This window comes from Melozone crissalis, unplaced genomic scaffold, assembly GCF_028551555.1.
Source record: "Melozone crissalis strain CALT ecotype California unplaced genomic scaffold, PUWL_Pcris_2 ptg000042l_1, whole genome shotgun sequence".
In the NCBI taxonomy this organism is placed as follows: domain Eukaryota; kingdom Metazoa; phylum Chordata; class Aves; order Passeriformes; family Passerellidae; genus Melozone; species Melozone crissalis.
Window position 1 is genome coordinate 60,481,980 of NW_026535820.1, and position 16,318 is coordinate 60,498,297.

At 39.1% G+C, this 16,318-nt stretch overlaps 1 protein-coding gene across 1 annotated transcript; it reads left to right on the forward strand.

Annotated features, from left to right (window-relative positions):
* The first annotated feature begins 1,628 nt into the window (after nt 1-1,628).
* MCUR1 (mitochondrial calcium uniporter regulator 1) lies at nt 1,629-15,840 on the forward strand. Its single transcript, XM_054285132.1, has 9 exons — nt 1,629-1,872; nt 2,874-2,984; nt 4,413-4,516; nt 6,645-6,746; nt 7,528-7,569; nt 9,146-9,217; nt 12,642-12,695; nt 13,869-13,983; nt 15,342-15,840. The coding sequence occupies exons 1-9, from the start codon at nt 1,629-1,631 to the stop codon at nt 15,395-15,397; spliced, it is 900 nt and encodes a 299-aa protein (XP_054141107.1). The 3' UTR covers nt 15,398-15,840.
* Nucleotides 15,841-16,318: the final 478 nt, after the last annotated feature.

The following is a 16,318-nucleotide window of genomic DNA, read 5'->3' on the forward strand; positions in this document are numbered from 1 at the left end:
GTTCTCTCCCAAATTTGCCCTGAACCAGGACACTCTGACACGCAGAAGTAACATTTATAGTTTGTTTTGTAGGAACACCAAGGGCTTCTACTGTTCTGCTTTATCACCACAGCAGCTGGAAGGGGGTGCTGCTGAAGACCTGCTGGCCTTGTGGTGCGTGCACTCTCAGTTGCAGAGACACTGCTGTGCTGCTGTGACACTGCCATGTGCCCTGGCAAGTCACCCCCCTTTGTGTGTATATAGACACACCTGAATGATGCCATCTTCATGCTGATTTGCTGCAATTATTGATTCTAGTAGGAAGAAGAAAAGGTGCCACATGTTTTTTTCTGTGAATTTGTAACTATCATGAAAACTATCAGCTTGCTCTGAAGTAAGTGCTCCCTGGAGAAAATGGCAGTGGGAGGAACCAACTTCATCTCCTAATGATTTTCTAAAAATATTAAGTAATGTGTCTTAACAATAGCACATAAGGAAAAAAATGCGTTTTCCCATATTTCCCAGAAACCTGTACTTTTGGCAGAACCAAACAAATAGCACACCTGACTCACACTAGTGCTTAGGGCACCTGTTCAATGGTTAAGGTTCCAGATCCACCAAATTGCCCAGTCCCGGGCATCACTTGGTTAATTACTTCAAGCCCTGAAATCTCAGTCCCATTGCAGAGCAACAGGTTCTGTCTGAAATTGTTTGTCTGGTTTAGTAGTTTAGGGGTTACAGCAGCAGTGCAGCACTGACAGTAGGACTTGTCAGGAAAATTAATCCACAAACACCAGAGGTTTATGTCCAAAAAGGAGACAGAGGAGTCCTGTTACTTTATTTGAATAAAGGGAGAGGTCATGGGGCATTTCCCCTAGGGTCTCCCAAATTTTTGGAGGACACTGCCTCCTTTTATCATAATTTCTCATCCACATTTCCCTCTCTCTTTCCCCATTGGCTGAGATACTTGAGAGTTCCCCCAAATGCCTAAAATCCCCTTCTAATGACACCCCCCCTTTGTCTTTTCCTTGTGTCAATTAGGAATTCCTTATGGAATTTATGGTTCTTCCCATTGTTTCTTTCATCTCTCAGTATTCCAGTTCATTCATCAGCAGACCTACAGTTTGTTTGTAAAGACAAATCTCTCACTCCATTTATCAATAAGTGGAATCCTTCCCATTGTTTCTTTTATCTCTCAGTATCTAGCTTTATTTACCAGCAGATCCATAGCTTGTTTGTAAAGGCAAGCCCCTCATTCCCTTCAGACTGGATGATCTCAAAGGTCTCTTCCAGCATTGCCGATCCCACGATTTCATGGTTCTATGACCGGGGGAGTGTCCGTCTCCGCTGCATCGAGCCCGCACCGCCCTCGCAAGCACCGCCCCGCCGGAACCCCGCCCGCCCGCGCCGCTCTTCTCGGCGCGCCCGCTCCGTGAGCCGTAGAATCAATCGCCGTCCCTGGCGGCGTCACCTGCCGTGTTTGGCTGCGTCCCGGAGGCGGAAGCGGGACGGCGGCCGTGGCGGAAGTGAGCCGCCGGGGCGGCTTGTGCTCGGCGATGGCATCCCAGTAGTGGCGACGGCAGCAGCGGCAGCAGCGGTTTCCCTCCTCCCCGTCCCCTTTTCCGCAGTCGGGACCGTGTGGCGCGGCCATGGCCGGGGCCCGGGTGGCCACGAGCGGCGAGGGGCGCTCGCTGCTGCTGCTGCTCTTGCGGCCACGGCCGCGCGGCTCGGACGGTGTCTCACGTGACGGCCGCGCGCCCGCGTCCCCCGCGCGCCGCTGCCTCGGCGACTGGCGGTGCCCGCCCGTAGCGCAGCCGGGCCCCAGCGGCGGCGCTGTGTGGGGAAGGGGCGGCGGCAGCGGCGGAGGGGGCCGGCGGCAGCGCGGGGAGCGGGGTGAGCCCGTGGGCGTCCTGAGAGCACAGGGAGTTCGGGCACCGGGGCTGGGGAAGGGTCTGCAGAGCAGGTCCGTGCAGAGCAGCTGAGGGAGCTGGCGGTGTTTAGCCTGGAGTAAAGGAGTTTCGGAAAGGGGGACCTGATCGCTCCCTAGAACTGCTCGAAACGGGGGTGTAGCAAAGTGCAGGGCGGCCTCTTCGCCAAGACAGCCAGCGGCAGGATAAGAGAACATAGCCTCAAGCTGTGCCAGGAGAGGTTTAGGTTGGACATTAGGAAGAATTTCTTCACAGAAAAGGCGGCTGGACTATGGACGTGGCCGCCCAGGGAGGTGGCGGAGTCACCGTCCGAGGGGTGTTTAAGGACGCGGCGCTCAGTGCCACGGTCTGGTTCACAGCGTGGTTGGTGTTGGTCAAAGGTTGGACTCGATGATCGCAAAGGTCTTTTCCAACCTAATTGATTTTATATTCTGCCTCTTGGCAGATCAGCTCCTGCCCCTCCTCACGTTCATTCTGTCAGGGTTGTTCATACACTACACATCCCAGTGGAAACAACGCGCTGTGTTAGATTGGCTTTCAGTGCGGGAAGTATTTTCTGCAAAAACAGTAAATGGCAAATTGAGAGTGATTACTTTTTTCTTAAGTGGCAAGTGATGAAAGCTCACTTCTTTAACAAAGAAGGGACAGAGTGTGTGGATTTAGCCCTCCAGCTTTGAAGTGCTCACAGGTCCCACCTGCTGAGGTGATTCCAGTAAAGGAACGGATTCAACTGGAGGGATTTTTTCCAGATCATTGTATTCCTGGAGAGCTCTTTTAAGGGGAAGAGTAGCATAGTGTCCTGTTTTCCAGCTCTTGCACATAGCACTTATTGATCAGGCTGTGGTAATCTGAACACAAATTATTTTGTCATAAGTGAAAAACATTCTGGGTAGTAAGGAAACTCCTGGAAAGCAATAATTGATAAAATATTAGTTCTTAAGAAATAACTTTTTTTTTTTTTCACAGATGTAAGCATCTCTGTGTCATCTTTACAAAGCAAAGAGAATATTTCCTTACTGGGAAATAGGAGGCTTTATTTTGACACTCATGCCTTGGTATGCCTCTTGGAAGAAAAAGGTAAATTGTTTGAAGCAAGTAGCTATTTTTAATGGTTTTTTAGTTTACAAAGTTTGTTACTTTTCCTTGACATACAGTGTCACACCTTGATTTTATGGATTTTCTGGGGGCTTATCTATATGCTAGGTATACATATAGGGTTTTCTTCTGCTTCAAAAAGGAAACAATGAGTTTATATAACTTTGTTTGGAATAATTTTTGCCCTATTGGTAGTTAAAGATACTGAGAAAAAAAAATTAAGAACTGAGAGCAAAGAACCCCAGAGCCTTCAAGGCAGTGGTTTAAAAGGTATTGATTGGATTCCTTCATAATTAGTATATTACACCTTGAATATGCACCAGTGTGTTACAATTGGATGGAATATGGACTACATTGTACAGTGCAGCTTTTAGGATAGAGCATAGAATACTATAAAAATAGTATTATGCTAAAATATAGATGAGGGAATGGATTATTTTTAATTCAGTGCAGAGGTGGGAGAGGTACCTAAGGTGAAGCTCAGTACAGCTGAAGTGACTTGTAACAGCTCTTCATTCCTAAAATGGAGAGATCCCAGTCCCCTTCCCCTGCCAGGTGGTTTCTTCTTTTTCCATGGGCCAGGAACTTCTCAGGAAATTCTCCAGCTCTTTTTCTTGTTTGCTATTCTGAAACACTAGTTTAATGAGCTGCTGGATCAGTTGAGTGAGCACAGGTCAGAGAGTCAGGAGGGGGGATAAGGGGAGAGGGAGCCTTTTAGTGGCAGTAAACTTTTATATCAGCTCAGCTGCTGAAAGTGACTTGCTCTCAGCTGTGCTTGCTGATGCTGAACTGCTGGTGAGTTTTAAATAATCACGCTTTTGCAAGTGTTTCTTTTCATAATGATTAACTCTTGTTCGTGACATTTTTACTCCTACATTTTGAGGGTGGAAAATATGAAGGTAATTTTAGGGACAGTGTTTAAGTATAGGTTCCAGTATATTCAGTTCAAAAAGTTTCGAATAGGCACTCAGAAGCTGGTAGACCTAAAATCAGGACAGTTGGCTGTGGTTTTAGTTGTTGAGTTTTGTACCTCTTCAGTGGCACTGAATTTTATAGTATAATGAAGTAGCTGCTTTTCAGAGTCAGAATTCTTTCTTGCTCATGGAAATAACCACATGTGAGAGATGACATTCCACAATAACTCTGGAGAACTCCCTCTTTATCCTGCTGATAGTGTAATGGTGCTGTACTTGGAAGCAGTCATCCTGTGTCACAGACATGGCTTTGGGGTGGGGAAACTTGCAGGTACTGACTGTGTTCTTTTGATAATTCTGGATCAAGAGTTCTGTGTTTTATTATCTTTCATAACTGACATTAGTAGTAATTTGGTGCTGATCATGAGCAAGTGGCATTTCTGTAAACTGTCCAGATTTGGATCTCTCTCTGAATGTCACTCTTTGTTTCACTTAGGGTTCACTACTCAGCAGTCGGAGGTCATTGTATCTGCATTAGTGAAAATCATGAACACCAACCTGGATATGATTTACAAGGACATGGTCACCAAAGTACAGCAGGTTAGATCCGAGGCAGTGGTGAGGTTAAAGTAAATTAAAGCCTTGTGTGCCTACTAATGAAATATTTATTGCTATTTATTACTGGTTTACACTGCATTTTAAAAGTTTGAAGGCGAAGAGCAAACATTCCTCTGTATCTATTGACTGATTCATTTTGTCTTGAGTTTATCAGATAGTTACCAAAGTGTATCAGATAGTTACCAAAGTGTTGTGATGGACCTGGATATTTTAGTACTGTGGGTTGGTGTGCAAACCACAAATAGTTTTGTACTTTCAACCTTACAGTAACAGGACACAGAGTTACTGAGAACGCTTAGACAATCATAAGAGGTATTCAGTGCATGGATTTGGATTTCTACATTTCTTTTGTAGACTTGTAAGAAGGAAGTACAGATCCCCTCAGTTATTTACCATCCTCTTATATAGTACTTGTTTGTTTATCTCTGTCTCTCAGTGACATTTATGTTGTGTTAGAATACAACCTCATGGGGCTGCTCTGTGAGCCTGGGGTCACAGCCCCAGGTCACCTTCGAGCACAAGCTGCAACTTGTTTCATAGTAACCAGGCTGCTGTCTTGAGATTGAGAAAACAGCAGCTGCTCTCTCTGTAGTGTAACAGTCTTGGCAGAAGGGTGTCTCATTAAAAAGTGGGATACTGCAAAAGTGGATTTTGTGGCACTTACCACCTAGGGAGGTTTCAAGCCAGTCTTCCTACCTTTTAGATTGTAGGCAAACCTGCAATCCTTCTCTTGTGCTGAATTTATTCACTCAGGGAATGCCATGTTAAAGGGTCCTTTTCTCCCATGGTTAGTTGTATTTTGCAACAAGCAGTCCCAGCCTCCTTCTGTGCCTAGCTTTTTTGAATGAAAGTTGTTTTGTGTTGGATTTAATGCTGCTACTGATGGTAGATGTTTTCTGAGACTGTTAGATTTGACCTCAACTGACTTTGTGCCTTTGAGATGCAATGTGTAGGTTTCTATGGCAGCTCTGGAAGTGTGTGCCATCAACACAGGGCCACATGGTAAATTTTTACTTCCTTATAGCCTTCGATTGCACAAGGTCTTCTGCAGAAAGAGAACAAAAAATTGGAAGATTTGGAATGTTGTGGATGAGCTATTACCAAAGTATTACCTTGGTTAGATAAAACCTTAGGGAAAAACAGATTTACATGTGTGTGTATGTATAGGCATGAAGAAGAGAAAGAATATGGAAGATTCTGGTCTCTGTTTGCTGAGTCCACTGAGGAGAAGAGAGAACAAGAACAATCTGGAGACACTGAGGAGTAAGAAAAGAGGTGTCCATGCAGTACTCTGTCTGTAGACTTTTTGTAATATGTCCAGAATACTGACCCTTTTTTTCAGTCTTGTGGTCAGGTAGCCTGGAGAGGCAGCTTTTGGTGCTACTTAGAAATAAAATGCTGCAAGGTAGAATTGCATTTTGTGACAAAACTGAAGTTAGAGCACTGAGTCAGATTTGCAGGGGTCTTAGTCCAGAACCAAAAGCAAGGTACTACATATTAGAGGAAGATCTTTAGTAGAGAAGGCAGTTCTTATATGCATGTGTGGGTAGTGTAGGATCTAGAACAATGTCTACAGACTTTTCCATCCTTGAAAGTTGCAGAGAATTCTTGTTTGTCTTCTGTCAGTTCAGTGTAATGGACTGAGAAGAGCAATTCAAAGCATCAATGCGTGATTCTGAGCAGTGAGGCAGAGACTTCCTTGCAGGGAGAGGCAAAAAAGGAGGTAATTACAGAAGAGTATGGTTGTGCTGAGGAATTTTGGTCTGAAGGCCAGATTTCCTCATTTGGCTCAGAGACAGCTCTGCCTAATGCCTTTGCTAGCTTAAGAATTTGATGACTTGGAAGCAAATGTTTCCTGGGCTAATAATTGAATTATTCTGATCTGTGTTAGCACTGCCAATTTTGTCAGACATTACCAACATTTGAGCCTAACTTGCTTATTTTGTCACTGTCACTCTGTCTTGCTTTCTGAAACTTGGATAATCAACCTGAAATTGCTGAATTAAAAATTTCAGAGCACCAAAATAGTCTTTCATATTTGTAGGCACAGATGAGGAAAAGTATTATAGTTGTGATATATGTTCTGAGGTTCTTCTTCCTTCTTTTAAAGGAAATTGCACTTCAGCAAGTTATGTCACATATTGCTGGTGTGAAAAAGGACATGATTATTTTGGAAAAAAGTGAATTTTCAGCACTTCGTGCAGAAAACGAGGTAAAAATTACTGTCTTGGAAAGTTCCATCCTAGAACTTGCTCTTTTTTTTTTTTTTTTTTTTTTAATAATGATGTAGAAAAGCATCTTGTACCAAAGGAGATAACTGGGGGTGGGAGGGTTTGGCACCTTCATTAATGACCTTGTTGATGGAACAGAGCAGAGGGCACTTTCAACAGCTCTGCAGATGATCCAAAGCTGCTGATACACCAAGCAGTTGTGCTGCCATTCAAGGGGACATCAACAAGCTGGGAAAGTGGGACCACAGGAATCACATGAAGTTAAACAAATGGAAGTGCTCAGTAGTGCCCCTGGGGAATACCCTCAGGCACCAGGACAGACTGAGAGTGACCAAATGGAAAGCAGCTTTAGTAGAGAAGGCAGTTCTTATATGCATGTGTGGGTAGTACAGGATCTACACTTTCCATTAATATACAAGTGTTTTCTTGTATATTAATGGAAAGCAGCTTGGCAGGGAAGACCTGGTGGACACAAGGTGCACCATGAGCCAGTGATGAGCCCTTATGGCAAAAGCAGCCAGCAGCCTCCTGGGCTGTGTTAGGTGCTGCCAGTGGGACACTGCTGATTTCTGCCTCATGCTGTTGTCTGGAAGGGCACAGGAGTGAGTAAACGTGCATGAGTATTCATCTGTGCTTGGTTTGCCTACCTTTCATATTATGGATTATAGTCGCTGTTACTGATGATGCAAATTCTGTAGATTTCTAGGTAGTGTGGTTTTATATACAGTAATAAAGTCTAAATTTTTTTTCATACTCTCACAGAAAATAAAACTTGAACTCCAACAGATAAAGAAGCAACTCACGGTAAGATACCATACCAATATAATTAAAAATTAACGCCTGTCTAATTAGATGGAAAAATAAAAAGTGTCACTTCAAGAATTGAATTTTTTGAGCTGTGTTTAATTGTTATGACACATGTGATACTGAAGTTGCTGTTGACAGTACGCTGTGGTCTGCAGCAATGGCACTTTCATGCATACCTCATTTATGGGGACAGGAAACTGACTAGTACAAGAGGCAAACCAAAATATAACTGAAGATATTTTTATGTCCTTAATTCAGATTCAGAAAGTAGCTGCCATGTCAGGGTTAAGGCTGAGGGAAGTTCTGCATTTAGGGCTTGCCTGTACATTAAAGATGCAGCATACATTTAAAATCACTTACTAATTGTGGGGATTTGATTGTTTGGTTTGGTAGTTTTTTTGTTTCTTTTTTTCTCCAAAGACTTTCCTGTTACCTGTCCAGAATTTTAATGGCTTTTTAAGGGCACCAAGTTTGGGGTCATTATGTTTGGTCCTATTTGTTTGGGAGCAAATGATCAGTGCAAGAAAATAGGCTGTGTAGAAAGCTTATTCTGTTTTAAAATACATCTAATTTTTGAATTGTAATTTATTTTATGGTTTTAGTTGCATGTAAATGAGTTAGTGTAATCCACTAGTAGAGCATCAAGGATCTCAGTCATCTTTTCTTAAAAGCTAGATGTCTTTATATTTTACTTTCAACTGTAAATTCAATTCTCACAAGGGCATGTTATATGCTTGCTCATACAAAAAGACACAATGTAAAACTTCAAGGAAAATTTTTATTTTTTGATTTATTAAACTGTAATGTATTCTGCTGAAATGACAACTAAATCAATTAAAGTTCAAAATTCGAACACAGAAATTGAGTCTAATTATTGTTGATGCTAACCTAATGAGTTGGCATTGGCCTACTTGAGAAATGCTTACTTGGTTCTAGCAGTAGAATCTCCCAGAACATCAGCAATCTTTTGTTTCTCCCACATATTCATCTGATCAGCAGTTTGCCACATGACAAACTGTCAGCTGGCTGGAATTCCTGCCAGGAGGTTGCATTAAAATGGCAGCTGTCACCAGGACAAGCAGGACTCACAGCTATTGATAAAGTCAAATGCAAGTGTACAGCTTAATAGTTTTAAAAAGTTAGATGTTTAAAAATGCAGTAAATGTTTCCTGACTTTTCAAATGTCTATAACTTTTTCTGAAAATCCCAGCTGTAGTCTTTAGAAGCAGATTTTCTTTTGCACTGGATGGTAAGAAACTGCTTTGAACATTATTTTGAGCATCAGGATTGCTTCATGGAAGAAATCCAATTTATAGGTGTAGCCAGACATGGGTTTCTGGATATCAGAGTTACAGGATATATGAAACATTCTCTGCATTTATAGAGGACGTGCTCTCAGTATAAATACTTATAAATAAGTATTGTAAATACTTAATACTTCTGAAAATTATATACCTTAATTGGAGATCTATTCATGAGATAAAAAATAAAGATAAAATGTACTTGTCCAATTCTTTCTGCTTATGATAATACAGAAAATCTTGCTTGCTGCTTTATCAATTTTTCCCATTAGGATGAAATTAACAAAGTTCATGCAGATAACAAGTTAAACCTAAACCTGGAGAAGAGCAGAGTAAAAGAACTGGTAAGTTTTGGTTACTTCTAGAAACATCTCAACACTGAGTAATCTCCAAATTTGGGTAAATGCATCTCACCCAAAGAGCATTTTCCTACTAACCTGTAGTATTACTCAGCTTCATGATGCTATTAATCCAAGTTACTCGTCCTTATGCTGGTATATGCAAGGTGCCATGTTTGGGTCTGTATGTCTTGCCTGTTTTGATCTTGTTTTAATATCAGGATTAACACATTACAATTAAATATATTAGGTATTTAATCTAATATGCTGACTAGCTGCTTAGAAGGTTTTCTGTTTTATATTTCTTTATCTATTTACATGCTTACTATTGCTTACACATTTTGTTGAATCATCATTGGAGATGTTTCATTTCCCTGTATCTAGTTTGTCAAAAAATACCTATTGTGGAACTAGTTGTAAATTTTATTTTTTTAATTGTAAGTTGTCCTGGTTCATATTGCTTTTGAGCTTTGAAATACCTGGTAGATCTGAATTAATGTAATCTTAAATTAGGGTAATGTAGATGTAAAATTAGAAGATTAATGAGTTCTTGCATTATGCACAGCATTCTAGAGTTCTGTTCTCATAGATTCTTTTTTTTTAGTAGCTTTTAGGATCTCAATGAAATGGCATCTTCTAAATTGAAGGATCTTTTAATAACTTTTTCTAAATTATTATTATTCATTTCTCAGTCCTTATTCCTAGGTGTGTTATAAAGACAAGTTTATGTAAGTTATAATACTTATCTTCAATGTAAGCAATAAGAACTGTTCAAGTAGTATCATTTATCTTCTGTGTGTGCCCCTAGAAATAGTGAGTGATTAGTTTAGGTAGCAGCTGTGTTGGTGACTGAGTATAATGACTAACAGTCTGTTAGCCCGTGGTAGATGCTTGAATAAAGTACAATTTGAGCAGGTAGACTTCTTGTTTAAAGGTTAATACTTCATGCTAATGCTTTTAAAAGACATCATATAAAATGTAGTCATTGTGTATATGATAAGCTTTGCAACAATTTGGGCTTACAAAACTTATATGACACCACTGGAGTAGTGATAAATTAGGCAGCAGTGTTTTCTTGTATATTAATATAAGTAGGATTGTGTAATCTGGACTTTGGTCTTTTGTGTAGAACACAACTTTATTTTGCCTCCCAGGAAAGGCAAACTGCATGTCAACTTTCTCTTAAAAGAGTTGACCAACTTTGTAGTCTGTTGTGCAACTATAATTTCATAGTTTCTATGGAAACTGCTCTTTTTTTTCCCTCCCTCACCATTTAATTGCAATGCGTGAACAGAAGAGGAAAAAGGCAGCTGAATGGGGAGCAGGTTGTGGCACCTGTGCTGGGTTGGGGGCAAGATGTAATCCACTATTTTCTATGGTAGGCATAGCATCATTGTTACATGTACTTCAATTGTAATGTGGCTAAGTACTGAATATCCAGCTTTCTGAGAAAAAAATACCAAGGATATTTGAAGGTTACCGTGCATTCTTACTAAGTTACTTTTCAGAAGAGAAATGTCTGAAATGTTGTTTTAACTTGAAGCAATAAGTAAAATGTTCTTATCCTTCAGTTTGGTGTGGAGTAAGTGCTTAAAGAGAATTTCTTAGTTTGCCTACATTGATATTGGCAGTCCTTAATATTTCAAATTTTAAATACTTTCTCTTTTATTTTCTATAGTTTATTATTTTATAGTCCCTTCTACTTTATTTCTCAGAGGATCCTACACTGCTCAGTGCACATCTCTTTATGTTGTAATTTGTCTTCAGATATGATTTAAAAACTTGAAGTACAGTACAAAAACTTGTATATATTCATGTGTTCATGCATCACAGTGTCTCTAAGCTTGGTGCTAAAAGCCTCAAGATGTATCTGACAAAACTGATTTTTTCCTGCACTGTGAAAAACGTGGACTTAAGGGGAAATCTCCCTGTTGAATTTCAGAGTGGGAGGTTTAGCCTTGTCCTTTCTTCCTTTTTTTTTTTATCCACTATGTTTGTGTTGTTACAGATGTGATGATGGCTTGTGCTAAAAGGCCAATTTCAGTGTCTTAAACCTAAGAGTAAAATCCTTGAGTCTGACCTAGAGAGCTCTAAACACTGAACAAAACTTAAAGAAACATCCAGAAAGCTTGCAGAATATAAATAATTCAAAAGATGTGTATTTGGCTAACTGCTAACTGCATCTATTTAAACAGATTAACTGTTTCAGTCCATAAAATTATTTTAATTCTCATAGTTCTTTTGAGAGTGATCAGTTCCTCAATGTGAGGTCCAATTCTTGCTTTTCTACCAAAACATAATTTTTTTAGATTATTTTATAAATATTCTGCCATTTTGACACTTTCAGAAATGGGGATTTATAAAAAATGTCTGAATTTCTTTTTTTGTCTCTGAATTTAGTGACTCCATTAATTGTAGACATGCTGTTATTTGTCTTTATATAATTTTCTACATTTGTAGCAGCCTGCTGTCTTTTAACTTCAACTTGAGAAAAGTCAAAAGTCCAAACAGAGCTCTAGATCTTTAAGGAATGTTTTTCAGTGCTGAAGCATTTATGTAGATTAATCTGGTTTTAATGTTAAAATTAGATAACCTTCTAGAGTGAAGGAAAATAAAGGTGACTTTCCACGTGGGAATGTCAATAGATAAGGTTATTGCTGTTTAACTTGGGATTCTGAGATGGATGCCTGATGACCTTAGTACTCTTCACTGGAAACTGGTGCTTTATCAGTTTTCTGTGAATAATTTAATTGCTCCAGTAGTGGGGCAGGAACCATTATAGATGTCAAGGTAAATCAAGTTCATGAGTCAGAAAGCTAACTTGCTTTAAAGGTATGATTCCTTATTTTGGATTTAACTTCTCCTTGAACCCAAATAGCCATAACTTTAAAATAAGCCACAGCTTCTGGTGATCCACAAACAAAAGGCTTCACATGCAATACAAATTTTCTGGTTTTAACAAATATACCCTGGAATGACAGGTCAGAACAATTCAAATTGTGAGTGCATATGGTGCTGGCTAAACATTTCGTTGATAGCTGAGTTTGGTGTGATTTAAGAGTTCTCCCCTTCCTGAAGGCAGCAGATGGTTCACTCTTGATTGTGCTTGTACGCCAGAGTCACTCTTTAGAATAATAGGGCCTTACTTTTCAGAAATGCAAATCTGCCAGCCTCTCTTCCAGCTGCTTACTAATATATACAGATTTTGTGGAATATGAGTGTCTGAAGAACTTGTTGCACTTCACATTTTTGAAGTGTGCTTTCAAAAGGACAGCAGATACCCTACAATGCTGTCTCTCAAGTGCTGTCAGACAATAATCTTGTCCAGATTATGTGTTCTGTGTAATCTGGAAACAAAGAAACATGCTTTTAAGTGGGGAAAAAAAGTTTAAGGACAGTATCATGTTTAACTTTTTTTTTCTCCTTCTAGTATTCACTTAATGAAAGAAAACTACTTGAAATGAGGACAGAAATAGTGGAATTGGTAAGAACTTAGTAGCTGATTATCACACGGCAAGTCTTTTTGTACCTGTGTTATAGACCTTGTATCCTTTTTGGATTTGGTGATGTCCTTAGGCACTTTAGCTTAAGTGTCTACAGAACAAAAAGACCTTCATATATGTTATTAGACCCTCTGCATGTATATATGAGCTGTTCAGTAGTCACTTTGTTTTGAAACCTCATGCATGTAGTATTTTTTGTAGATGGAATTCCACTCACAATGTGAAATTAATTCTTTCTCCTGTCTTTAGGGAGAAACTCATTGCTAGACTGATTTGCTTTTGTTTTAGAGGAGTTTTTTACCAAGCACCACAACTTCTCTTTGTTTCCTGAATTATCCCTCAGAAGTCATCTAGCAGTAAATCATTAACTGATTCACAGTGTTTCACTAGTGCTGATTTGAAACTATCAGCAGCTCAGCAGCTGTTGTTCCTAGTTTACAAGTTGGATTTTTCAGTCTCTTCTGAGTAATAATTCTATCCCATATTTTTTTAGTGGAAATCCTGTCTTCTGTCTTAATCAAATTCTGAATTTGTAGCTGATTTTGTGGTAAAACTCATTGCAAGACAAAGACGTGTTTTTGTGACACAAGACCAATTCTCAGTTTTTCTAATGATCCATAAATCTCTCTGCTCCAGTATGACTTTGTCATGAGAGCCTCTTAGGCTTCTCAGTAGCTCTTAAAATTGAGCAGTGACTTTAGTCAGTGGGCTGAATGACAAATTGAAGTTAATGTTTATGCTGTTAGATTGAGATAAGAAGGCATCCAGTTCTGCCAGTTTCTAGATTACTTTTTAAGGAACATGTAATCACATAAATTTCCTGAGTTCACCAAATTATTCAGTTCCTTGGATACAATCAGCTAAGAAGGAACTTGTTGTCTTTGAATAAGGTCTGTGTTAGCTCAGCTGGTTAGAGCATGATGCTAATAGCGCTAAGGTTGTGGACTTCATCCCTGTACAGGCCATTCACTGCAGAGTTGGACTTAGGATCCTTGTGAATCCCTTCCAACTCAGAATATTTTGTAACTTCTGTAAGAATGCAAATTAACGTGCATTTAAAGAGGAAGCAAAAATACACCTTGAAGAGATGGGTTCTATTTCTAAATAAACTAGGAAGTGTTCAAATTGCATCATTTTCTTGTTTTGCTTTCTAGCACGCACAACAAGACCGAGCTCTGACCCAAACAGACAGAAAAATTGACACAGAAGTTGCAGATCTGAAAACAATGCTTGAAACGCACAAGCTTGATAATATTAAATACTTAGCAGGTAAGGAGTCTGGCAGTTGTCTCTGATGGTGACACTGCCAAACATTGTTAAATGTTTGGCAAACTCTCAATTGGCTGTATTTATAAAGGCCCTTACTAAAAAAAAAAAAAAAACAAACAACAAAAACCAAAAAAAAACCCCCAAAAAACCAAACTTGAAATAGTAGGCAAGATTAGCAGCCTTATTTCTGTACTTAACCCAGAAGAAGTTTCCTGTGATTCACAGCTTTATTTTGCATGGAATTTTTTCAGGTTTTTGTCTTTCTTTATAATGTTAATAATAATATGTGTGGGAAATCTGAAAGACTGCCTGTTAACAAGGACAAAAAAGTTCTGTGCTTGACTTAATTTATGTAAGCAGTCTGCTGTATGCATTTCTAGGATTTCTTCATCCATCTGATGGAGATCTCTGTGCAAAAAGGAACATTTCAGTTTTTCTGACTATTCAAGGCCACATATTCTTTAAACTTCCATATTTACACAAGTATTTGGAGAAAATACTATATATGTGTGCTGACATTATTGCCCTAGGTAATTTGAACATTTTGACATTTTACTACTGAGTGTGCAGTACTATTAAATGAGGTTTGCAGTAGAAAATTATTCTGATTTAGATTTCCTGATTATTTTTTCATAGTGGGCTTTGTCAAAAGTACATAAGCCTAATAGTACTAGTATTTCAGACATATAATTTAGAGAGAACCAATAAAATGGAAAATAAAAGGTGCTTTATTAAAATGAGAGGAAATTCTTTTCCCTACCATTCCTACTCTAAAACAAGTTGAACTCTACATGGAAGAAAAATAATTTAAAACAATTTGTATTGTGTTTGAAGGACTCCCATTGCAAACAAAGGCAAAAATATTTTGTGTTTATGTCCTGAAATAAAATTTTTATTTCATTGCAGTAGAAATTAAAAAAATGTAAAACTAATAAGCCTTGTTTAAAATGGCTTTCATTCGTTTGCTAAATACTTGACTGTGTTTTATTAATTCCATTATTTATTACCTTGTTTTACATCTGTAACTTGTTATATTGATCTTTTTGGAATGGTAAGCAAGTAAGGGTTTCTTAGGGTTTCTTTCAGCCTTTTGATGCTTTTCCAGCATTCTTTTTTTTTTTCTCTCCTTCTTATTTGTCGTTTTTTACTCTTCCTACCTTGAAATGGTTTGTTGTAAAGGAAAAACTTAATCTCTCACATGGGGAGAAGTGAACTTTTGGTGGGGAAGTCACTGAACTTTTAGTATTGTAGTAAGATATGTACATTGCTTTCTGAAGAGATGTTTTGAGAGATATTGATTTAATGTTATTTAATGTCAATATTAATGCCATTTTCCTTCCATCTTTATTTTCTTTCAGGTTCAGTATTTACATGCCTTACTGTAGCACTGGGATTTTATCGTTTATGGATATAACAAAACACGAATTTAAAGGAACTTCTTTGCCTGAGATTCTGAAAAAAGGAAGTTTTTTATCTTTACCTGAATTTTTAACCAAATCTTGACTGTTTTATTTATTATTTTATAAAGCAGACTGTGTTGAGAATGTAACCAAAGATGTGCCTAAAAACAAACTGTGCACATACCATGCCAACATTGAACCTCACCTCTGACGGAAGCACTTCTGCTGGTTCCCTCCGTTCTGAGCTGCAGGGCACCTGCTGCTGCCTTCGTGTGGGCAAAGACTGGCATTCCTGACAATGGAGTGGGCCTGCATGCTGCAGAGAAAATCAATGGAATAATGTTCCATTGCCTGCTTAGGCAGGTTGGCCAGACTCAGTTGCATGTGTTGGACTGAAGTATTTATTATTAGTGTAAAACTGAAGCTACGTGTTCTGTGGCTTGGAGGCACTCTTGTATAAGTGGAGTTTGTGCTAACTGAATCATGCTCACTTCCCTCTCTCTAACACTTGTTCTTACAGTTACTATGATCAAATATTTGTTTGGCTATTTTTGTAACATAGCTATCAGCTTTTTTTCCAGATGGCTGCCCAATCAGTTGTGTTCATGAACGAGTCCTGTGTAAAGATAGCAGTGTTTTCTGCTGGTTTTGTTTGTAAGGTATTTCTAGAGATTTTTGTGACTAACTTGCCTTTGGTAGATATAAGTATCTGATACTCATTCCATATGATAATTGCTTACCTTACCACTGTAACTGGAAGTTGAAAATGCAGTAACCTACACTGGTTGTGTTAATTTGTCCTTAGGTGATACAAAGTGTCTCAGGTGCTGCCTTCTTGATGAAAAGGAATTGATGCTTCTACAAAGGAAAGAGATTTTAAATGGTGGTTATGAAACAGACTCTTAGGCAAGGGAACTGCAGTACCAAGTCTTCTG